The 26,611-nt window shown below is 43.4% G+C and overlaps 1 protein-coding gene across 2 annotated transcripts in view; it reads right to left on the bottom strand.

Annotated features, from left to right (window-relative positions):
* ldlrap1b (low density lipoprotein receptor adaptor protein 1b) overlaps positions 1-26,611 on the bottom strand; it is a 73,936-nt gene that overhangs the window by 19,477 nt on the left and 27,848 nt on the right. For both annotated transcript variants that reach the window (XM_014160478.3, XM_014160652.3), the window contains exons 2-5: positions 12,064-12,206; positions 10,817-10,929; positions 9,178-9,292; positions 8,784-8,856 (exon numbers count right to left, since the gene is read on the bottom strand). In XM_014160478.3, the coding sequence (XP_014015953.1) occupies positions 8,784-8,856; positions 9,178-9,292; positions 10,817-10,929; positions 12,064-12,206 (444 nt within the window). The remainder of the gene's footprint in view (positions 1-8,783; positions 8,857-9,177; positions 9,293-10,816; positions 10,930-12,063; positions 12,207-26,611) is intronic.

Raw genomic sequence — 26,611 nt, 5'->3', positions numbered from 1 at the left:
ATGGAAGATAACCTTGAGATATAATATGTCTTAATTGCAGATTGGACCCCAGGTGTTTATTTTGTCTTAGTTTAATCTTTTTTAGTACCTACAGATTATGGGGACATGCATTTTTTTTTTTTGGAACTCTGAGCTAGCTTCCACGCCTTTTTTGTAAAAAAAAAATAGCTGTTTGTTCAGGAAAATAAACACTTTAAACGTTTCTAACTGTTTTTGTGTTATGTATTCTGCTTACAATCATCCTAAAACTGAGCACATATTACTTTTTATTGCTTTATATGAAATGAACATGAAAAAAACATCGCAAACTGTATCACAGAATTTCAGAAAAAAGCTGCCGCAAAATCAAGCATTTTTGGCACCGGAAATCACACAAAAAAATTGCTAAATCCTGGAGGGACTGAACAATAAGAGACGGATGGGGACCCGTTTTGGACAATCAGAGCCTTACAAGTGTGCCGAAAAAAGGCCCAACAACCTTTCTTCCAAGAAGGCCTGGTTCTGACAGAAATACATGAAAAATCAAGACATTTACATGTAATTACATTCATGAGTTCTTACTCCAAATGTGTGGCAGTTTGTGTGCAAAGTATATGATTACTGTGAGAGTAGTTTCTAAATGTACCAATGTATTATGTCTCTGTCCCTCTCTGGACCCCCCCTCCCCTCTCTCTCCATGTCTTTTGTAACAAGCCACCATATTGTCAGTCCACTAGAGACCTGTTTTTAATGTATTATGTATGTTTATCCTGTGTTACCATTTATCTAGCTAGTAAATAAATAATTGTGTAGTACTGAATCATAAGTAAGGCTGCGGTTTTTGCAGAGGCAGGAGGTTACAACTGTTCAGAATTATGTGATAAGGTTATGATTAATAAGTTGACTGTTTATAGATGTGATAGGTTAAGACCTTTAGAGTTTAATTCGGAAGATGGTAACTAACTTCTATGGGCTATGTGGGACGCTCATAATTCAAATTTCTCAAACATTTTACACCATTTTAAAGATACACTTCTCCTTAATGTAACCACATTGTCCGATTTCAAAAAGGCTTTACAGCGAAAGCAAAACATTAGATTATGTTAGGAGAGTACATAGACAAAAATAACCACACAGCCATTTTCCAAGCAAAGATATATGTCACAAAAAACCAAAACACAGCTAAATGAAGCACTAACCTTTGACGATCTTCATCAGATGACACTCCTAGGACATCATGTTACACAATACACGTATGTTTTGTTCGATAAAGTTCATATTTATATCCAAAAACAGCATTTTACATTGCCGCGTGATGTTCAGAAAATGTATTCCCACCAAAACTTCCGGTGAATGTGCACATCAATTTACAAAAATACTCATCATAAACGTTGACAAAATATATAACAATTATTTAAAGAATTATAGATAGACTACTCCTGGATGCAACCGCTGTGTCAGATTTTAAAATAGCTTTACGGAGAAAGCACATTTTTCAATATTCTGAGTACATAGCTCGCCATCACAGCAAGCTATACAGACACCCGCCAAGTTCGGGGTCACCTAAACTCAGAATTAGTATTATAAATATTCTCTTACCTTTGCTGATCTTCGTCAGAATGCACTCCCAGGACTGCTACTTCCACAAGAAATGTTGTTTTTGTTCGAAATAATCCATATTTATGTCCAAATACCTCTGTTTTGTTCGTGCGTACAGAGCACTATCCAAACGCATAACGCGCGAGCGCGGTACCAGAGACGAAAAGTCAAAATGTTCCATTACTGTTCTTAGATGCATGTCAAACGTTGTTTAAAATCAATCTTTATGGTATTTTTTACGTAAAAATGCGATAATATTCCAACCGGACAATAGCATATTCATTCAAGAATAAAAAGAAGGAACGGTGCGCTCGTGGGATCGCGCATATCCAATCCCTTTGTCCCCAGGCAGTCCACTGATTGACTGAGCTACTATTCTCTGCCCAGTGACAGGAGAATGCTGAAAGAACTTTCTTAAGGCTGTTGACAGCCAATGGAAGCCTTAGGAAGTGCAACGTGACCCCACAGACACTGTAGTTTTGATAGGCATTCAAAAGAAGAACCACAATTCTCAGATCTTCCACTTCCTGGTTGAATTTTTCTCAGGTTTTTGCCGCCATATGAGTTCCGTTATACTCACAGACACCATTCAAGCAGTTCTAGAAACTTCAGAGTGTTTTCTATCCAAATCTACTAATAATATAACCAGTTTATAATATAACCAGTAACCAGTTTAATTTGGGTTCGTTTTTCATCCGGCCGTGAAAATACTGCCCCCTACACCTCCACAGGTTAAAGAACCGCTCTCGTGGTGCCGCAATTCCTAATGAGTTAATTGTTACCCGATTAACTATAAAAAAATATTAAAAAAAATATTAAAAATAATAACAATAAAAAAAAAATGGGTACCAATTAAACATACAGTGGCAAGAAAAAGTATGTGAACCCTTTGGAATTACCTGGATTTCTACATAAATTGTTCATAACATTTGATCTGATCTTCATCTAAGTCACAACAATAGACAAACACAGTCTGCTTAAACTAATAACACAAAAACAATTATACGTTTTCATGTCTATTGAACACACCATGTAAACATTCACAGTGTAATGTGGAAAAAGTATGTGAACCCTTGGATTTAAGAACTGCTTGTTCCTCCTTTGGCAGCAATAACCTCAACCAAACATTTTCTCTAGTTGCGGATCAGACCTGCACAACCGTCAGAAGGAATTATAGACCATTCATCTTTACAAAACTGTTTCAGTTCAGCAATATTCTTAGGATGTCTGGGGTGAACCGCTCTCGAGGTCATGCCATAGCATTTTAAAAATCGGGTTGAGGTCAGGACTCAGACTGGGCCACTCCAGAAGGCGTATTTTCTTCTGTTGAAGCCATTCTGTTGTTGATTTACTTGTGTGTTTTGGGTCGTTGTCCTGTTGCATCACCCAACTTCTGTTGAGCTTCAATTGGCGGACAAATAGCCTTACATTCTCCTGCAAAATGTATTGATAAACTTGGGAATTCATTTTTCCGTCGATGATAGCAAGCTGTCCAGGCCCTGAGGCAGCCCCAAACCATGACGCTCCCTCCACCATACTTTACAGTTGGGATGAGGTTTTGATGTTGGTGTGCTGTGCCTTTTTTCTCCACACATAGTGTTGTGTGTTCCTTCCAAACAACTCAACTGTAGCTTCATCGGTCCACAGAATATTTTGCCAGAAGCGCTGTGGAACATCCAGGTGCTCTTTTGCGAACTTCAGACGTGCAGCAATGTTTTTTTGGACAGCAGTGGCTTCTTCCATGGTGTCCTCCCATGAACACCATTCTTGTTTAGTGTTTTATGTATCGTAGACCTGTCAACAGAGATGTTAGCATGTTCCAGAGATTTCTGATAGTCTTTAGCTGACACTTTAGAATTCTTCATAACCTCATAAAGCACTCTGCACTGTGCTCTTGCAGTCATCTTTGCAGGACGGCCACTCCTAGGGAGAGTAGCAACAGTGCTGAACTTTCTCCATTTACAGACAATTGGTCTTACCGTGGACTGATGAACATCATGGCTTTTAGAGAGACATAAAGCTGGAAAGAGTTACAAATGTAAGTCAACCATTCTTAATCTTAGGTCTTCTGAGATCTCCTTTGTTCGAGGCATGGTACACATCAGGCAATGCTTCTTGTGAATAGAATACTCAAATTTTGTGAGTGTTTTTTGGAGGGTAGGGCAGCTCCGGCCGCAAAACCTGAATCAATAGGGGAGGGTCCGGGTGGGCATCTAGCGTTGGTGGTGGCTCCGGTGCAGGTCGTAACCCCCGCCCAGACCCCAGATCCGGCCATGGCGCCGAGCTGAACGTCGTGACTGGACTGGGCATCGGCGCAGAGGAAGGCTCCTGCCATGGAGCTGGGTTGAACGCCGTGCCCTCACTGGGCACCGGCGCAGAGGAAGGCTCCTGCCATGGAGCTGGACTGGACGCCGTGCCTGAACTGGGCACCGGCGCAAAGGAGGGCTCCGGCCTGTGGACCGTCGCAGGAGGTTCCGGACTGTGGACCGTCGCAGGAGGTTCCGGACTGTGGACCGTTGCCGGAAGCTCTGGACTGTTGATGCGCACTGGAGGCCTAGTGCGTGGAGCTGGTACAGGTGGCAACGGACTGGTGACACGCACTTCAGGGCGAGTGCGGGGAGCAGGCACAGGACATGCCGGACTGGGGAGGCACACTGGAGGCCTGATGCGTGGGACCGGCACAGGTTGCACCGGACTGGTGACACGCTCTTCAGGGCGAGTGCGAGGAGCTGGCACAGGACGTACTGGGCTGTGAAGGTGTACTGGAGACCTGGTGCGTAGGGCCGGCACAAATCTTACCGGAACGATGACACACTTCGCACGGTGAGTGCGGGAAGCTGGCACAGGACGTACTGGGCTGTGGAGGCACACTGGAGACCTGGTGCGTGGAGCTGGCACAGTTTTTACCAGACTGCTAGCACGCTCCTCAGGACGAGTACGGAGAGCTGACTCAGGTGGCATCAAACAGATAACATGCTCCTTAGGGCGAATGTCGTGCATCATACACCAACACAACAACTCTCTCATTTCTCTCTCCTCCAATTTCTCCATCAACTCACTGACGGTCTCTGACTCTCCGTTCACTCTCCTCCAATTTCTCCTTCTCCCAGATTGGCTCTGGTTCGCTCCTCGGCTCTGCCGACCACCCCGTGTGCCCCCCGGCTGTCCTTTGGGCTTTCCTTGTGGCTGCGAACCCCGGCGTCGTCGCTGTCCTCCCTTATCTCCTTGTGTCTGCTTCCAAGGAAGGCTTTCGTGTCCCTCCATGATTTCCTCCCATGTCCAGGATATCTTCTCCTCCTTGATCTCCTCCCAAGCCCAGGATACCTTCTCCTCCTGGGCATGCTGCTTGGTCCTGTTGTGGTGGGATCTTCTGTCACGATCCTCATAAGAACTGGACCAAGGCACAGCGTACGTAGCGTTCCACATCTTTATTATAAAGTGAAACTTCAGCAAATACAAAACAATAAACGAACAAACGAAACGTGAAGCTCTCACAGGCAACTACACAAAACCAAAACAAGATCCCACAAAACACAGTGGGGAAATGGCTGCCTAAATATGATCCCCAATCAGAGACAACGATAAACAGCTGCTTCTGATTGGGGACCATACCAGGCCAACATAGAAATAGAACAACCTAGATTACCCACCCTAGTCACACCCCGACCTAACCAACATAGAGAATAAAAGCCTCTCTATGGTCAGGGCATGACAATAGACAAAAAAAATACAAACATTTTGTGTTATTAGTTTAAGCACACTGTGTTTGTCTATTGTGGTGACTAAGATAAAGATCAGATCAAATTTTATGACAAATTTATGCAGAAAACCAGGTAATTCCAAAGGGTTCACATACTTTTTCTTGCCACTGTAGTTAGCTGATTCGATAAATAACAGTCATCAGATGAATGAAAGTAAAGTCATGCCGGTGTGGCGGTAATACAGTGGTGAAGAGGGAGAAATACACATAGAGAATACCCCCAGGAGTTGTCATTTACATAGAAGTCATACATGCAGTAAATTACATACATGTTCTGCTGATCTGTGAAAACCATGCATGGGTGTTTGACACTGCCCTAACAGAGCACTTTCAATGTGCGCACACACACACACACACACACACACACACACACACACACACACACACTACACATACACAGGTTTAGCCTGGTACATGCTCAAAGTAAAACATACTTAAATTAAACAATATACCTAGTAAATAATTTATGTACTAGAATCAAATATTGACACTCCATTTGAAGGAGTAGACCTCACTATATCATTGGTGACTTCCATCTCGTCCCACTTCTGCCTCATGTTCTCACAGCCCACAGTGAAAACACAGGAAACAGGGCAGATTGACTCAAACCCACCTAGGCTACGACTCGCTGAACTCCTGTCAATAAACATAACAAATCAAATCTTATTTGTCACATACGCAGAATACAACAGGTGTAAGTAAGCATTTTTACAGTGAAATGCTTACTTACAAGCCCTTAACCAACAATGCAGTTAAGAAAAATACCTAAAGAAAATAATAAAAGTAACAAATAATTAAAGAGCAGCAGAAAATAACAATAACGAGGCTATATACAGGGGCTACCGGTACAGAGTCAATGTCCAGGAGCACCGGTTAGTTGAGGTAATATGTACATGTAGGTAGTTATTAAAGTGACTATGCATAGACAGAGTAGCAGCAGCATAAACAGAGAGTAGCAGCAGTAACAGAGCAGCAGCAGCGTAAAAGAGCAATGCAAATAGTTTGGGTAGCCATTTGACTAGATGTTCAGGAGTCTTATGGCTTGGGGGTAGAAGCTGTTTAGAAGCCTCTTGGACCTAGACTTGGCGCTCTGGTACCGCTTGCCGTGCGGTAGCAGAGAGAACAGTCTATGACTAGGGTGGCTGGAGTTTTTGACAATTTTTAGGGCCTTTCTCTGACACCCCCTGGTATAGAGGTCCTGGATGGAAGGAAGCTTGGCCACAGTGATGTACTGGGCCGTACGCACTACCTTCTGTAGTGCCTTGCGGTTGGAGGCAGAGCAGTTGCCATACCAGGCAGTGATGCAACCAGTCAGGATGCTCTCGATGGTGCAGCTGTAGAACGTTTTGAGGATCTGAGGACCCATGACAAATCTTTTCAGTGTCCTGAAGGGCAATAGGTTTTGTTGTGCCCACTTCACCACTGTTTGTGTGCTTGGACCATTTTAGTTTGTTGGTGATGTGGACGCCAAGGAGCTCTCAACCTGCTCCACTACAGCCCCGTCGATGAGAATGGGGGTATGCTCGGTCCTCCTTTACCTGTAGTCCACAATCATATCCTTTGTCTTGATCACGTTGAGGGAGAGGTTGTTGTTATTGCACAACACGGTCAGGTCTCTGATCTCCTCCCTATAGGCTGTCTCGTCGTTGTCGTTTAGGCCTACCACTGTTGTGTCATTGGCAAACTTAATGATGGTGTTGGAGTCGTGCCTGGCCGTGCAGTCATGAGTGAACTGGGAGTACAAGAGGGGACTGAGCATGCACCCAAGGGGCCCCAGTGTTGAGGATCAGCGTGGCCGATGTGTTGTTACCTACCCTTACCACCTGGGGGCCGCCCGTCAGGAAGTCCAGGATCAAGTTGCAGAGGGAGGTGTTTAGTCCCAGGGTCCTTAGCTTAGTGATGAGCTTTGAGGGCACTATGGTGTTGAATGCTGAGCTGTAGTCTATGAATATCATTCTCATATTAGGTGTTTTGTCCAGGTGTGAAAGGGCAGTGTGAAGTGCGATTGAGATCGCATCATCTGTGGATCTGTTAGGGCGGTATGCAAATCGGAGTGGGTCTAGGGTTTCTGGGATAATGGTGTTGATGTGAGCCATGACCAGCCTTTCAAAGCATTTCATGGCTGAAGACATGAGTGCTATGGATCGGTAGTCATTTAGGCAGGTTACCTTAGTGTTCTTGGGCACAGGGACTACTGTGGTCTGCTTGAACCATGTTGGTATTACAGACTCAGACAGAGAGAGGTTGAAAATGTCAGTGAAGACTCTTGCCAGTTGGTCAACACATGCTTGGAGTACACATCCTGGTAATCCATCGTCGTCCGGAACAGTGGATGCTCTCATGCATGTTTCAGTGTTACTTGCCTCAAAGCGAGCATAGAAGTAATTTAGCTCGTCTGGTAGGCTCGTGTCACTGGGCAGCTCTCGGCTGTGCTTCCCTCTGTAGTCTAATAGTTTGCAAGTCCTGCCACATCTGACGAGCATCGGAGCCGGTGTAGTACGAATCGATCTTAGTCCTGTATTGACTCTTTGCCTGTTTGATGGATCGTCGGGGGGCAATAGGGATTTCTTATAAGCTTCCGGGTTAGAGTCCCGCTCCTTGAAAGCGACAGCTCTATCCTTTAGCTCAGTGCGGATGCTGCCTGTAATCCATGGCTTCTGGTTGGGATATGTAAGTACAGTCACAGTGGGGACGATGTCCTCGATACACTTATTGATGAAGCCAGTGACTGATGTGGTGTACTCCTCAATGCCATCGGAAGAATCCTGGAATATATTCCAGTCTGTGCTAGCAAAACAGTCCTGTTATTTAGCATCTGCTTCATCTGACCACTTTTTATTGACCGAGTCACTGGTGCTTCCTGCTTTCAATTTTGATTGTAAGCAGTAATCAGGAGGGTAGAATTATGGTCAGATTTGCCAAATGGAGGGCGAGGGAGAGCTTTGTACGCGTCTATGTGTGTGGAGTAAAGGTGGTCGAGAGTTTTTTTCCCTCTGGTTGCACATTTAACATAACAGCCTTTAACCAGAGTAATCTGCCCTTAATAAAGTGGGTTTACTGAACTAAGCCAGGTTCTCCTTTCTGGAGTGGTTGTGCCAACAGAGGCACTGTTTTAATCAAATGTGGACCTTCCTGTTGGGGAGCTAACTATTTCACATGTCTCTGAGTGGTCAGGGCCAAGTTGAGGGAAGACAGGGGAATTGATGTTGCCACATAGTACAGGAACTATGGTGGGATTGAGAAACTCTCATGCAGCTGTTGCAGAGAATAGCTACACGCATTGCATGTGAACAGGAGAGAATGAAGTGTGTACTGAAAGAGAAGAGGCAACACGGTGAAAGAGTAGGGGGGAAGGAAAGGGAGAGAGGAGGATAAGAACGGTTATGCTCAAAGAATATCAGGCAGCCGTCACACTTCTCTAGTCGTCTGGGGTGACCATGCCTACCTTCTTTGGCGGCCTGCCAGAACTCAAACGCCACTCTGAAGGCCTGTGCCACTGTTAACGTCACTGCCTGGGCCTGGGGGGGGGGAAGAGAGAGAGAGAGAGAGATAAACACAATAAGTATGACAAACAAGATGTTGGCTAAGTGTTTCAAGAGGGGAGACGAAAATTCATTGGTGACGGATGAGAGCAGAACTAGGGCCTACTTGACGAGGGAACATTATCCTAGGTGTTGTTCCCTACTGCGCAGTTCAACTTCTCCTTTTCATTACAAGTGTGGCCTTTGGACCAGAGCTAAATTAACAAGGGGAAGGAAACAGGGAGTGGCACAATCATTCACAAACCCCCCTTGGAGGGAGACTATTTGAAAGAGGGCCCACAACACGCACGGACTCACCACCTTCCTCTTGGTGCAGAGGTAGGCGTGGCACTCCAGGGTTTCGTTCTGTTGGCTCTGGGCGATGTAGGCAAACACTTTGTCGTGCATCTTGTCTGCTGTGCAGTAGGATATCCTGAGGGGGGAATCACAGAGAGACAAACTAGTTTGAATAAAACCTAAAAATCTAAGAGTCACCGTGGATCGGGCAAGGCTATCACACAACATCTTCACTAAGCCTTTAAGCACACTACAATCAATCAGAATTAAACCCTTAAATTTCCACATCAAATAAACCCAACACATTCCACACAGATTCCGCCCACACACTATAGCGTGCGGGTGGGGAGCCACTCAAAAGATCCAGGCGGAGAGTTTTAACTTGAGGACATTATCTGTAGTTGATCCACAGCGTACCTAGGCTCCATTCGTGTCAGCCATAAAGACTGATGCCTGCTGTGTCCGCCTAGCCCACCTGGGCCTGTGGTGTTTTAGCATTATTGGATTGGACCTGGACTCTTAACTACAGTTCTGCTCTTTCTCTAATGCTGGCCCCTGGAACATGCTCTGTTCTGCAGATGTTTAGAGAAATTACATCATTGGTGACGTCATCACCCCAAGACCTGATTGACAGGTGGTTTGGCCAGTCGGATGGGGACCCAGAGCAGTGGGATGACGGGCATAATGAATGACCATCTGCCCTCCCTGTTCCCTTCCACACGAGTACACTGCTGCTCAAACTGTCAACATCACTGCAGAGATAAAATGTCTAGTTTACTAACGACTCAGTGATATAAAAATGCAACGTGTAAAAGGATTCTGCTATAAAAGCCCATTGTGACGCTGTGAGATTTCCGACAGATGTTCGAGTGAGAGCATTGTAAAATTGGGTGTCTAGGTAAATCCATTTCATTTCCTGCTCGCTCATCTTCTCTAGCAGATGCCTGGAGAGGAGGACCCTGGTGAATAACCATTTGCTTTAAATTTAACCAACACCATTACATTGGGTCACAACTGGATAGTTAGTGCTTCAGTATGATGGAGAGTTGAGCGACGTGGTTGTGATTCTGCCAACCCCTCCTCTGTTACTGTGAGAGAGTGGTCCAAGTTCTGGCCTTGAGACCCAGTTAAAACTCCACTCCTCATAAATGTGGAATGTTAGACAAGTGACTGAAGTTTGACCTAAGCAGTTACAAGTCACACTGTTTTCGAAAGGTGAAATTGAGGGTGTGTGCTATCGTGCGTGCCCGTTTGTCAGTATTCACACCCCAGGTGAGGGCTCAGACACACAGATGTTGTAGAGGCCTCTTGAGGGAGAGGAGATCACCGCAAATCAACACTTTTAGGCTCAATGTGATAGATGAGAGGGTCTTGGAAGAAAAGGGAGATTCTGGTGGGAAAAAAACTTTGTTTTTTGCAAGTAAAAAAATGATGAACTTGGCCTGATAGAATTTCCCATTTCAGCTGCTCACAACCAGAGCATGAGTACATCTTCTTCTCCGTCAGTGAAAGGCAGAGAGAGAGAGAGAGAGAGAGAGAGAGAGAGAGAGAGAGAGAGAGAGAGAGAGAGAGAGAGAGAGAGAGAGAGAGAGAGAGAGAGAGAGAGAGAGAGAGAGAGAGAGAGAGAGAGAGAAACAAAGAGGGAGACATGAGCACTAACCTGTATATGGAGATGTTCTCGATCAGCTGGTTAGAGGCATAGTCGTAGAGGATGATTCCTCGAGGGGACACTTTTAATGTCACTTTCTGGAGTTTCTTGCCACTAGCTTTGGCCTAGAAAGACAGACAGACAATATTAAATATTTAAAATCAACTCATGCAATCATAAACATTTGTGACACTTACCAGTGTGCAAATCTGTGCTAAAAGTACACATCTCGATTGTCCATTTACACTTCTGCTACCTCCTCCAGTGCTGACACAGAACTTGTCCAAAACATAGCCTTGACACCAGCAGGCATTAATCAAACCTACACGCCCTAGCCAAAACACCCTTCCCTCAGAGAAACAAAACACACGATTCAGAAAACACTGGGGGCCGATCACAGCTTCCTAGCTACAACGCATCATTATACTGGAGAAACAGATCTATTAGACAACTTCATACTATAGTCTGAAGGGATGCATCCAGACCCCTCAGCTGCTAATGATATCCCTAACACACAGAGTCAAGACAAACAGCTTGTTAGAGTTCTAGAACACACAAACACCACTCTGGTGCTTAACAATGTGGACAGAGAGCCTTGGGCAGAGTTTGTTTACACCCGGAAAGGAGAAGGACAGCAGTAGAAAGACTCAAGGCATCTAAGCCATTCTCTAAAATACTGCTTTCAACCAGTCAATACAATAAGTATTGGGTCCAAAACAACACTACCTAGTGTATTAACTGTCAGGACCTTGTTAGTCTGGTCAGGGTGGCGACATAGAGCAGAGTGAGTCACCTATGAGACTCTGTCCTGTGTGCCCTGGGCCTGATCAGCGTTCCCTAATTGAATTAGTGTGGCGCTGACAGATTTCTTAACAATAAGCCTTTCTGTTACTGTATAATAACCCTGGCCAAAGCAACACACAGATGCATCAGTACTAATCGCATCTGATTCAAATGAAGGCAACAACTTAATGGGAAAATAAATGGGACTGTTTTATACTGTGGTGGTACGGGTATTAAAATATAAGGAATAGATCACAATCCACTGTATGTTTGGGAAAATTGTCAAAAGGGCCTTTAAAGGTCAGGGAATCTATATAGAATGGAGTTTGCATTTTGGGGGGGATCAGGTGCAGAACTCCTTGGGAGAGGATGAGTGGGAGTATAGAAGGTCAAGTGTGTGTGTGTGTGTGTGTGTGTGTGTGTGTGTGTGTGTGTGTGTGTGTTTGTGTGTTTGTGTGTTTGTGTGTGTTGCTGACCGTGGCAACAATCCTCTTGACGGCGGCTGCAGAGAGCTCCTCTCCTTTGGGCTGCTCCACCAGCGTGACGCCCAGGTACTTGAGTTGGAACAGCATGCCCTCCAGCAGGGTTTCTCGTGTGTCTGTCCAGTTCTCTGGCAGCTCTATGGAAAGAGGACACAGGTGAGAAGAGACAGGTACAGGGGACATACAGGTGACAGGTCAGACTGATGGCCCAACGTTCTTCCATCTAGAAACAGAGTTTATGATTAAAGTTTTAGGTCATTTAATTTGCTTCACCAGTTTCTGTGTAAAATCCTCCAAAGGCCATTGAACTGTACTATGGTTGTGTGTGACCATTCCTTAGATTGGGGGGGGGGGGGGGGGGGGGGAAGGACGGACGGGACGGTAGAGAAGCAGACTGTCTCAGACCAAGGTTTATCATACTAACCACGTTTCCATCCTCAGTTCTTATGCTAGTAAAGTCATAACAATTGTATAAATGACAACAGAATTTGTTCGTTCGACATGGTGGGATCTTTTTGTGTCGGTAAAATGAATTATGAGAAATGTTAATGGAAACACCTTTATGCGCAAATATTGATATAATAACCATCATATCGCAATGATATGGTGTGCGGTCCTCCCACTACGACTAGGGAAACCATGCAGTTTATTAGGCTACAGAATAAATAAGTTATGTTGTTATGCAACGGGTGGTTTGGAATTCCCATTTTTAGAGCCTGTCCGTACCTAGCAATGCACTACCACTACTAGCCTTAGCACCTGTAACTCGTCATGGACGATTTTAAAGTTGTTTTATCCACCAACATTTGAAGAATGGCGCCAACAAGAAGAGTAGGAGGAGGATATGAAAGAAATGAAACAAGAAGAAGAGCAAGTGGGGGACCAGTACGGAGAATTTTTTTAATGAAATGTATGCATTCACTACTGTAAGTCGCTCTGGATAAGAGCGTCTGCTAAATGACTAAAATGTAAATGTAAGTGGACCAGCAACCTGAGCCTAACATTAACATTAGACATGCAGAAATCAGTAGCGCCGTTATAGCCGACATAGAAAAAGAGAGAAATGAAAAAGCTACATCAAGACAACCCAACTGGGCAGTGAAGTGCTTTCTGGAATGGCTGTCAGAAAAGGGGATTAACTGGCAACCCGTTGTATAAAAGCAATAAAACACTTGAGTCCATGTCAAAACACATGGACTCGCATGCATTATTGCTTAAATGAGCTTCACAGGGTGGTGAATTTGATGCTCCTTTCCAATAAATAGAGGGTCTTATTCTGTTGACATGATAATCGAATAAAAATATTCTCGCTCTTAACCATAATAATCTTATCATGTAGACTAGCCTACCCACACTATCTGTGAGCTGTTGGCTACAGCGCACATGCCAAGACTAGAGTAGGCACATTTTAGGGCCGGGACAATACCAGAATCACAATATTTTTGGGATGGCAAATATGAAAACATGAAGCAGACCACACTCTATGTTAAATATTGTGTACTATAGCTTGGAAATAAATAAATGTGACTCTGGATGAGAACATTATGTTTATTTTCAACATTAAGGCTGTTTTTATAAATAAGTAAAATCTGCTTTGTGTTTTGTTTCCTTGCCACGATACAAATATACTTAGCACATTTGCTATTTAACGCAACAGATTTTGTGATAAAACTATTGGTAGAGTTGAAAATGCGATGGGAACACTTATTGAACATTAGAGTTTTATTCTGTACATGAAAACTTAAGCGAAAAAGTACATTTTGTGTGCACTAGTCATCATGCACTGATCTGTATCCGCAACAAGTCAGTTTGGTGGAATCACCACTTTTAGGAAACTGCGCATATTTTCTGAAAATCTGTCGCCAATTCAATGGAAACCTAGCTTCAGCCTTTGGACAGTCACCTTAAAATGTGAAAATCTGCCAAACCAGGCATCTATCCAGACATTGGGCAAATACAGCAGGACAAACTTTGGTACATGCAGAGAAGGGATTGGCACATCAAGAGCTTTTGTGTCTGCTCTATTAAAAACGTTATCAAACCAGTAAGAATCAGATACATTTAATCAAAAGGCTCCTCTCCCTACATAACCGTTCCTTCAAAAAGTTCATTTGAAATTCTATTAGTGTCCTTGTTATTGTAGGTCCCCCTCTGGTCTATGAAACAATGACATTCAATGAATCTAATATTGTAATATAATGAGACGAATAGGAGCCCTGCCATTTCATTTCTTTAGCCTTTTAACTCCAGAATATGCTGTGAGCAGCTCAAGGACCATCTCCCTCGGTCTCTGTATAAGGCCAGATTGACTAAATGCCTCAGGCTCAGGACAGAACAACAGTTGGAGCTGAGCAAAGCAGAGGACTACTATTACCTATAGCCAACTCCCCCTCTCCCATGAGACCTCAGTCTCAGCCAAGGCCATGAGGAATCACTGCATATATTAAGTTATTAAATTATTGTATCTGAGCTCCTTGAGTGTGCAGTTCTCCTTTAATTTTTCAGGGATCACTGCAATAGAGGAGCAAACAAACAAACATGCACAGACATGCACACAATCCTCTAAATAGCTGTGATTGACATAACAGGCTTCTTATTCAGAGTGCCGTAAGCACCCTGTTTAAATACACTGACTTAATGATTAGTGTTACAGGCTTAGATCTGAAAGACTGGCCAGTACACTGAAATAGCCTAATTCATGTTTCTGAGACGAAAGACGAATGACAAAGGTTGTTTTGGACTGCTTTCGTTATAAAAACAAAATGTTTAATCTTCATACTGCACTTCCTTCCTGAAATCAGAAAACATAAAAAAGATCTGTATCGAAATGGAAGAAACTTACACACGATAGTGACACAGGAATTTGGAAGGGAAGAGATGACATACACACAGCTAGGATTACAACAGCTAGGATCTCCAAGGACTGGGATGCTCCCCCACACACACCCTCCAACACCTCAAACCTTTAATTGACTCGTCGCTCTTAAGAGGAGCATTCACAAGCATCAGGGTGCTCAATTCTGTTAGACCACCATGAGACATGGCCACCTGCCCCCTTGCCACTGCTCACTTCTTGGGAGGTCTCTGGTGGTCAGTGATATATGTTGACCTCAGGGTCATCTAGATGGAAGATCCTGTCTTCACAGCAGCCGTGGTCTTACAGAGACATTCAGCCAACTGCAAAGGTTACTACTGTAGGTTAAAATCATGCTCGGAGCGTCAAAGGTAAACCCATGGATTGGATTCCATGTAAGCTATAGGCTACTCTTCACTGCAAAAGGTTAAGATTCTTATGCTTTCCCCCTATGGAGCCACAGTCATATTCTACCACAGTAAAATGCCTGAGGTCTAGCTTGCTACTTTGCTTGCATTTCAGAACCAAAATCTACCCATCGAAGGCCACACTCGAAGGCCACTGTTTTGAAAAGTGCAACAACGTGACTGCCCTTTAAAACCTAACAAGGAGTTGAAACTAGAAACAAACATTTTCAAATAGGGAATCTATAATTTTCAACTCTCTCCCCAGCCTTGGCGACCAGCATTCAGTAAACACAGGCTTTGTCCAATCCAACCTCCTCAATTCATCCATCCTTCTCCATTTTATACTATGTAGTACTGTGCACCTCCGATAGTCTTTTCTTGATTTGGTGACTGTGAAGAAACCTCTGGTGGCGTATGCATGGATGTCCAAGCTGTGTGCTAGTAGCTTAAAAACAGACACCTCAGTGCATTCAGCTTGTCAACACTTCTTACAAGAACAAGTAGTGATGAAGTCAATCTCTCCTCCACTTTCACCCATGAGACATTGACAGGCATATTATTAATGTTAGCTCTACGTGTACATTTGCCAGTTGTAATTGTCCGAGGTCCCTCTTTGTGGCACCTGACCACACGACTGAACAGTAGCCCAGATGCAACAAAACTAGGGCCTGTAGGACCTGCCTTGTTGATAGGGTTGTTAAAAAGGCAGATCAGCGCTTTGCTACTGTTGAATCAATATGTTTTGACCATGACAGTTTACAATCCAGAGTTACTCCAAGCAGTTCAGTCACCTCAACCTGCTCAACTTCCAAATGATTTATTACCACGTTTAGTTGAGGTTTAGGGTCCCAAATACAATGCTTTTAGTTTATGAAGTATTTACAGTGCATTCGGAAAGTATTCAGACCCCTTCCTCCACATTTTGTTACAGCCTTATTCTAAAATGGATTAAATGCACATTGTTTCCTCCTCAATCTACACACAATACCCAGAATGACAAAGCAAAAACAAGTTAAAATATTTAGCAAATTAAAAAAAAACAAATACCTTATTTACGTAAGTATTCAGACCCTTTGCTATAAGACTTGAAATTGAGCTCAGGTGCCTCCTGTTTCCATTGATCATCCTTAAGATGTTTCTACAACTTGACTGGAGACCACTTGTGGTAAATTCAATTGATTGGACATGATTTGGAAAGGCACACACCTGTCTATATAAAGTTCCACAGTAGACAGTGCATGTCAAAACAAAAACCAAGCCATGAGGTCAAAGGATATGCCCGTAGAGCTCCGAGACAGGATTGTGTCAAGGCACAGATCTGGGGAAGGGTGCCAAAAAAATTCTGCAGCATTAACAGTCCCAAGAACACAGTGGCCTCCATCATTCTTAAATGGAAGAAGTTTGGAACCACCAAGACTCTTCCTACAGCTGGCTCCCTGGCCAAACTGAATAATCAGGGGAGAAGCGCCTTGGTCAGGGAGGTGACCAATAACCCGATGGTCACTCTGACAGCGCTCCTCTGTAGAGATCGGAGAACCTTCCAGAAGGACAACCAGCTCTGCAGCACTCCACCAATCAGGCCTTTATGGTAGAGTGGCCAGACTGAAGCCACTCCTCAGTAAAATGCACAACATCCCACTTGGAGTTTGCCAAAGGCACCTAAAAGGACTCACAGACCATGACAAAAAAGATTCTGGTTTGATGAAACCAACATTTAACTCTTTGGCCTGAATGCCAAGCATCACGTCTGGAGGAAACCTGGCACCTTCACTCCGGTGAAGCATGGTGGTGGCAGCATCATGCTGTGGGGATGTTTTTCAGTGGCAGGGACTGGGAGACTAGGATCGAGAGAAAGATGAATGGAACAAAGTACAGAGTGATCCTTGATGAAAACCTGCTCCAGAGCGCTCAGGATGTCAGACTGGAGCGAAGGTTCACCTTCCAACAGGACAATGACCCTAAGCACACAGCCAAGACAACACAGGAGTGGCTTTCGGACAAGTCTATGAAGTGGCCCAGCCAGAGCCCAGAATTGAACCCGATCTCACATCTCTGGAGAGACCGGAAAATAGCTGTGCAGCAACACTCCCCATGCAACCTGACAGAGCTTGAGAAGAATGGAAGAAACTCCCCAAATACAGGTGTGCCAAGCTTATAGCATCATATCCAAGACGAGGCTGTAATCACTGCCAAAAGGTGCTTCAACAAAATACTGAGTAAAGGGTCTGAATACTTTTTAAAATTGCAAAAAAAAATATGTTTTTGCTTTGTCATTATGGGGTATTGTGTGATGAGGAAAAAACTATTTAATCAATTTTAGAATAACATAACAAAATTTGAAAAAAGTCAGGGGTTCTGAATACTTTCCGAATGCACTGTATAACTTATTCCTTGCCACCCATTCTGAAACTAACTGCAGCTCTCTTTGTTAAGTGTTGTAGTGATTTCACTCGCTGTAGTAGCTAACGTATGTAGTGTTGAGTCATCCGCATGCATAGACACACTGGGTTTACTCAAGGCCAGTGGCATGTCATTAGTAAAGATTGAAAAAAAAGTAAGAGGACTAGACAGCTGCCCCGGGGCATTCCTGATTCTACCTGGACTATGCTGGAGAGGCTTTCATTAAAATAATGCCCTCTGTATTCCGTTAGACATGTAACTCTTCATCCATAATACAGCAGGGGGTGTAAAGCCATAACACATATGTTTTTCCAGCAGCAGACTATGTCAAAAGCCACACTGAAGTCTAACAAAACAGCTCCCACAATCTTTTCATCCCCAATTTCTCTCAGCCAATCAGTCATGTGTGTAAGTGCCGTGCTTGTTGAATGTCCTTCCCTAGAAGCGTGCTGAAAGTCTTGGCAATTTGTTTACATTAAAATAGCATTGTACCTTGATCGGACCACAAAGGTCTTAAAAGCTATAGTACCCGAAAGGGCATCAAGCCGTCTGAAATTACAAGCATCTGCATACATTAGACACTACTTTTCCCTCCAGGGGCATTTCCTCCATTCTTTTATCTCAACACACATGTACTGTGTGGATCACTGAGAACAATCCCTACTAGAGGCTTTGGGGTTGACGACAGTTCACTCTACATACAGAGCTTCAGTGTACTCCTTTTCTCCTTGTCCCCTCCCCCCTCTCGCTCTCTCAGAACCATACATATACATGGCTGTGCTCTTTCGCTTCTTCCGTCCCTCCCCTCTCTCTTCCCTCACACTCTCTCCTTACTTCTTAAAGAAAACCATAGGAGTGGCTGAGATAAGCAGGGCAAGAGATAATATAGTCTAGCAAAATTATATACCACAAAGTGAAAACATTTTCATGCTATTTTCATGCCCAAAAGCAATTTAGTCATGGAGGGAGGGCCAATTCTCCACATGCCAATTACTCCTGAAATAGCTACATTAAAGTACATCCACCCTTTGAAGCCAAACTCAATGTCTATGAGAGAGGGGTAGCCTATTCTAAGAGTGCTGCTTCGTATGGATAATTAACCATTTCCATATTGGAACAGAGTGCCACATTCTCATTCTTCTCCTCTTGCTGCCCAGGAGAGGTTATTAGCGCACACTTCAAAGGCTGCCTATGCTGGCTGGACCACAGCGCTGCCTGTAACTGAACGGAGTGCTGCACACACGGCCCAGGCCATTTGGCAGCGACACAGAGGACCACAGCTGCTCCCAGAACAGGGGGCGTGAGTGTGGTCGACTCGGCCCGTGATCTTTAAAGCCAAGCCTGGATAATGAAACGGTAGAGGTGTGTGTGTGTCTGTGTGTGGAGGCGACTCTGACTGAGGCACTGGAGGGGTAGGTGTCTACTTCTGCTGCCATGGGACGACATTAAGAACAGACCATCTCACACCAAAGCCAGCTTCTGCACAGTGCACACAAATTAATTGACCAAAGCATGTTCACTCCGCATGGGGAAATGGGCAGAATGGAGGAAAGCCCAGTGAACAGGCAAAACACACACACACACACACACACACACACACACACACACACACACACACACACACACACACACACACACACACACACACACACACACACACACACACACACACACACACACACACACACACACACACACACACACACACACACGTGTGGACTGAAATTTAATCAAGGCCAAAGTAGGGAAAGATAAATAAAAGATTCCCCTAAAGTAGCCCAGATACATTCATGTAGGCACATTTCTGTTTGAGGTGATACACCATATGCCCCTCTATTAATAAAAGACAAGGCCCTTTTTAAAAATCCCATTATCAGGCACCACCATCATGAATGAACTAACAATGAGACAGTTACAGGAATACAGAATCCCATTGAATGTATAGACATTCTTCAAACAGTAGGGTCTATACACCACAGAGTCTGTCATAGCTGTGAGAAGTGTGATCCAATTCCAGTGTCTTCTGTCACAGCAGATAGAATGGTGCTTCCCTCAGAGCTGTGGCAGTGAGAGGTGTCAGACGAATCCTGCAGAGAGACAGAGAGAGCAGTCTGCTCCACAGCCCTCTAATCAAACAAGCTGTGAGAAGCCCTCTCTGACACACTGCCGTACTGATACACCACCACGCCGCCTCCAGTACTCTGCTTCTCTCCTCCTGGATCAGACCAGTCTTAACACATCAGTCACGAAGAAGGGAGGGAGGAACAAATACACCCTACTACCTTCCTCCTCCCTTCTTTCTCTCCATCCGTCAGTGTTCTACCTCATCTGAACCCAGAATAGTTTCAGGGGACTGTGCCTTGTCTGGTAGCTGGATCGTGGGAAGATGGCAGCAGTGAGATAAAACCAGTGAACGGCTCTGAATATCAAACAGATGTGCCAGCGGCTACAAACTGTCTCCTAGACTACCGGTAGGCAAGAGTGTTAGCCAGTAATTGATTGACAGTGACAGTGCATGGACATTCTGCCCATCTGAGGTCCCTCAGTACCAGTGGGAAGCAGAGTTCATTTCGTCAAAAACAACTATGGCAAAAAATATATACTCTCACCACCCTACTTTTCCTGACTAAAACTATGACGATAACGAAACACCCTTGAAAATAACAAAAACTATTACAAATTACTTTTAATTTAAGTCTATGAAATTTTTATAAAACAAGAACATTTGACATGAAGCTCCTTTTCATTGGTTTTGTCCAATCAATCCCTGCAATCCTCTTTTTGTCAGAATTGAAAATGTTCAGTTCTGTGGTTGATTGATCTGATCTGCCCAGCTCTCCCACACAGCTCCCAGGCGGTCACTTCCGTCACTCGTCAATCTTTTGAACTGATGTGAAGCCGGGACACTTGTATCTAACCTCAACTAGAAACAAAATGTTAACTTTCTCTTACTTTCATCTAGGCTAGTTTTTATTTGATCACGTCAGAATCTCTATTTTCCCATGCGCACTGTTATTCATTCAGCTGTGTTGCTGCTCTGGCAACATGGTCCACAAATACGAGTTGCAGGTTGCTTTTTATCGTATGGGAAGAATAAATTCTATTTGCTGAATATCAGGAGTACAGTAATAGTTCTGGCATTTTTGTAAAGCTCAAATTCTCCCCTTTTCAAGGAAACCACTGTTATTTAACCCCTTGACAGTTATGATATGGAGAAAATTAGAGCTGTAAAATGTTTAAACAGTAGCCATGGCTTTATAGCCTATATGGTTAATTATGGCTGGCATTTGTTACAATCTGCCTCAATATCAATGTTGCCAGCTAATGTATACGAGGGGATAGTAGGCCTATACTGGACAAGGCTATCTGAATGTGCACATGATGGTGAGGAGGAAGTAACCTAAATATTCATTATTTAATAGAAAAAATGCATTAACTATTATGTGACTAAAATGGCTGTGACTAAAACTATACGTTTTTTAGGCGACTGATTGTAACGGCCGTCGTAGGAAGTGGACCAAGGCGCAGCGGGTTCAGTGCTGATTTTAACTTTATTAGAACACTTACTAAACAAAACAAGAAAAAACGAACGGACGACAAACAGTCTTGCAGGCAACACACAGCTATGCAAAAACAACCTCCCACAATACCCATAACAAACACACCCCTATATATAGGACCTTCAATCAGAGGCAACGAGAAACAGCTGCCTCCAATTGAAGGCCCAATCCCAATTAACTAAACATAGAACTAAACACCCTAGATCAGACATAGAAATACACAGCATAGAACCTAACCAAAAACCCCGGACTAATCTAAACAAACACCCCTCTACAAAACACATAAACCAACAAACCCCGAACCACAAAACAAACACCTCCTGCCACGTCCTGACCAAACTGTAATAACAAATAACCCCTTTACTGGTCAGGATGTGACACTGATAATAACTAAAACCAACGAAGGATGAAATGACTAAAATGTGACTAAGATTGAAAGGTACTTTAAGACTAAAAACGAAACGTAAAATATACTGAACCAAAAAATACAATGTAAGTGTTGGTCCCATGTTTCATGAGCTGAAATAAAAGATCCCAGAAATGTTCCATACACACAAAAAGCTTATTTCTCTCAAATCTGTGCACAAATTTGTTTACATCCCTGTTAGTGAGCATTTCCAAGATAATCTATCCACCTGACAGGTGTGGCATATCAAGAAGCCGATTAAACAGCATGATCATTACACAGGTGCCTTGTGCTGGGGACAATAAAAGGCCACTCTAAAATGTGCATTTTTCAAATCACACAATGCCACAGATGTCTCAAGTTCAGGGAATGTGCAATTGGCATGCTGACTGCAGGAATGTCCACCATAGCTGTTGCCAGAGAATTGAATGTTCATTTCTCTACGATAAGCCGCTTCCAATGTCGTTTTAGAAAATGTGGCAGTACTTCCAACCGAGCCTCACAACCGCAGACCACGTATAACCACACCAGTCCAGGACCTCCACATCCATTTTCTTTACATGTGGGATCGTCAAACCAGGCACCCGGACAGCTGGTGAAACTGTGGGTTGGCACAAACAAGGAATTTCTGCATATTTAAAAATTGTTGCATGTTGCATTTATATTTTTATTAACTGTAGCTGCCAAATTAACACTGGTGGGAAGCGGCATCAGTGCCTTTAGTCACCCTCTGAGCTGCTGTAGCTGTAACAGACCTTTGATGTGGGACCAATTTATGTTTTATTAGTCGTACCAGAGGACAGGACAGAGACCCAGTGTAAAAAAACATGAGATCAGAATCATCTGCAGCTGCACTGACACGGTGTGCCAATCTCCCTACCAGATCAATTTAGTCAGGTCATTCAGATGTCCACACATCGCTACTAATGTCAGCTGCTACCCAGAGACCTCAAACGCAGTGCTTCTGAACATCAGTAACAGCATGGAGCCTCTGGGTTCATACAAACACACGGCAGCCGTTCCCTCTGTTGTTGAACAGACCAATGAGTTAGAGGAGTTGAGAGGACCATAACCTTACTCTTACAGTGCATTTGGGAAGTATTCAGACCCCTTGACTTTTTCCACATTGTTATGTTATTCTAAAATTGAATAAATTAAATAAATCCTACATTTAAACACAACACCCCATAATGACAAAGTAAAAAACATTTTTTTTTGCAAATGTATATACAAAAATATACATACATATTCAGACCCTTTGCTATGAGACTCAAAATTGAGCTCAGGTGCATCCTGTTTCCATTGAGATGTGTCTACAACTTCAGTGGAGTCCACCTGTGGTAAATTCAATTGATTGGACATGATTTGGAAAGGCACACACCTGTCGATATAAGGTCCCACAGTAGACAGTGCAAGTCATAGCAAAAACCAAGCCAGGAGGTCAAATGAAGAGCTTTGAGACGGGATGGTGTTGAGGCACAGATCTGGAGCATTAACATTTCTGCAGCTTTAAAAAGGTCCCAAAGGGCGGCAGGTACCCTGGCGGGCAGTAGCGTTGGGCCTGTAACCAAAAGATTGCTGAATCGAATCCCCGAGCTGACAAGTTAAAAATGTATCGTTCTGCCCCTGAGCAAGGCACTGTTTCTGTGCAGCCGATGATGTGGATGTCGATTAAGGCAGCCCCCTGCGTAAAGGGTCTGAATACTAATCAAAATCTGATATTTCAGTAATAAATATATACATTTGTAAACAATTATAAAAACCTGTTTTTGCTTTCTCTTTATGGGGTATTGTGTGTAGATTTAAAAAAAAAAAATCCTCATCAATCCGTTTTAGAATAAGGCTGTAACGTAACAAAATGTGGAAGTCATGGGGTCTGAATCAGGGGAGGCTCCTCAGAGGAGGATGGGGAGGACATTCCTCCTCAGTGAATTTTTAGATAAAACTATACTAAATATAATCACGTCACCAAATAACTAATTAAAACACTATTTTGCAAAGAAGGTCTACAGTTGCCTCAACAGCACTCTTTAGGGTAGCACCATGGTGTAGCCGGAGGACAGCTAGTTTCCGTCCTCTTATGGTTACATTGATGTCAATACAAAGCCTAGGATGCTCATGCTTCTCACCCCCTTCCATAAGCTTACACAGTAATTATGACAACTTCCGGAGGATGTCCTCCATCCTATCAGAGCTCTTGCAGCATTAACTGACATGTTGTCCACCCAATCAAAAGGATCAGAGAATGAATCTAGTACTCAAAGCATTAGCTACAGCTAGCTAGCACTGCAGTGCTTTACATGTGGTGAGTAGTTGACTCAGAAAGACAATAGTTGAACAGTTTATAACAAATACATTTCTTCCAAAATGAAGGACAAGCAAGAGAGAGAGGTTATTTTTTCACTTTCAGTTTCATTTACTTAGCTAGCAAACACAGCTAGCTAGTGTAGCCTACTGAAACGCCATGCTCAAAACAGAGGGATGCTATGTTAGCTAGCTGGCTATGACTTTCCAACACAACACTGGAACTCTTTCAAGTCAAGTAAGTTTTTGGTATTACTCATTTATTGCCACCGTGGCCCGCCGGTGTAACTGCTTACTGACTGTACACTAAGGTTACTGCATGATTGTAACAGGTTTACTAACGCGTTAGTTTTATTAGCTAAGCTGACTATGACGTTACTTTAGTTAATATGGTGACAACGATGTAGGCTGTTTGTTGAGGTTTGGCTTGGAAAGGTTTTTTCGCCTGGTCACATACAGCTGATGTGTTGTGCATTGAAGTCCACAAGCGAAGGGAAGAGAAGGAATACAACGCGGCTGTTATGAGAGTGAACTCTGTTTACGCGTGATCAGGGGTGTATTTATTCTGCCGATTCTGTTGAAAAAAATGGTCCTTAAACGGAAGCAACGGAACAAACATACCTGAATTTGTCCAATAGAAACTCTTGTTTGCAACTGTTGGACTAATGATAACACCCAGATGCAGGCAAGAGTGTGCCTGCATCTGCATTCGCAAGGCGGTATTGAATGTCACTGTCTGGCTCTCGACCTATGTGTACCTACGTTGTAAACTTACATTCATAGGCTAGGTTGTAGCAACCTCATGATGGGTATAGGGAAAATGTTGTATCATGGAGTAGCCTAAACTTATCACTGGTATATTGAACTGGGTGAATGGAATATAAATGAGTCATCCAATATGCTGTAATAGAAATAAGGCCATGCTGATGAAAAAAAATCATCCTCCCTCTTCTTAAAGGGTAATGACAGCCAGTGGACTGAATACTTTCTGAATGCACTGTATATTGGACATTGATTAGCCGGTCTTACAGTTTGTATTTGTATTTATTAAGGATCCCCTTTAGCGGTTGCTAAGGCAACAGCTACTCTTCCTGGGTTTAGAAACATTAAGGCAAATATATACACAATTTAAAATATTACATAACATTACATTTCATAACACTTTGCCAAATATATTTAGTGTTTTCCCTCAGGCCACTACTCCACTATCACATATTTACAATACAACATAACATCCATGTGTAGGTGCGTGTCTTATCATGTGTATGTGCCTGTGTGTCTCTTCACAGTCCCCGCTGTTCAATGAGGTGTATTTTTATCTATTGTTTAAATCTGATTCTACTGCTTGCATCAGTTACCTGATGTAGAATAGAGTTCCATGTAGCCCTGGTTCTATGTAATACTGTGCGCCTCCCATAGTCTGTCAAACTCTCCTCCACTTTGAGCCAGGAGAGATTGACATGCAGCTCATTAATATTAGCTCTCCGTGTATATAAGGGCCAGCCGTGCTGCCCTGTTCTGAGCCAATTGTAATTTGCCGTCCCTCTTTGTGGCACCTGACCACACGACTGAACAGTAGGACCTGCCTTTATGTTGTTAGAAAGGCAGAGCAGCGCTTTATTATGGACAGACTTCTCCCCATCTTAGCTACTGTTGTATCAACATGTTTTCACCATGACTGTTTACAATCCAGCGTTACTCCAAACAGTTTAGTCACCTCAACTTGCTAAATTTCCTAATTATTCATTACAAGATTTAGTTGAGGTTTAGGTGAATGATGTCCCAAATACAATGCTTTTAGTTTTTGAAATTTTTAGAACTAACTTATTCCTTGCCACCCATTCCGAAACTAACTGCAGCTCTCTTTGTTAAGTGTTTCAGTCATTTCAGACACTGTAGTAGCTAACGTGTGTAGTGTTGAGTCATCCGCATACATAGACACACTGGCTTTACTCAAAGCCAGTGGCATGTTGTTAGTAAAGATTGAAAAAGGTCAGGGGCCTAAGACAGCTGCCCTGGGGAATTCCTGATTCTACCTGGACTATGCTGGAGAGGCTTCCATTAAAGAACACCCTCTTACCTGTCTAACAGAATACACTCTTTAACCACAATATAGCAGGGGGTGTAAAGCCGTAACACATGTTTTTCCAGCAGCAGACTATGATTGATAATGTCAAAAGTCGCACTGAAGTCTAAGAAAACCGCTCCCACAATGCTTTTATCAATTTCTCTCAGCCAATCAGTAATTTGTGTAAATGCCGTGCTTGTTGAATATCCTTCCATATAAGTGTGCTGAATGTCTGTAAAATAGCATTGTATCTGGTAAAACACAGTTAAGAACATAAAGCCTCAATTATATTAACTCATGAAAAAAGAAAAAAATATGGGACAGACTATCAAGCTCTCATGGTGCAACGAGCAGTGGTGATGCCAACATTTCTGATCAGGGGGATTTTAATCAAAGGGACTGCAGGCCTGACACCATGGAGAGGAGAGACAGAGGAGGCAGAGGGTAAGCAGATACTGCAGGGTGCTGTGCCAAGAGGAAATGAGGCTGGAGATTAAGAGGTGGGGAGACAGAGGGTCACATCAGATCACTGATGTCTCCACC

The sequence above is a fragment of the Salmo salar genome, chromosome 01 (genome assembly GCF_965601325.2).
Source record: "Salmo salar chromosome 01, fSalSal1, whole genome shotgun sequence".
NCBI classification, from domain to species: Eukaryota; Metazoa; Chordata; class Actinopteri; order Salmoniformes; family Salmonidae; genus Salmo; species Salmo salar.
The sequence above is the reverse complement of the archived record's forward strand: the minus strand, read 5'-3'. Positions and strand labels throughout refer to the sequence as shown.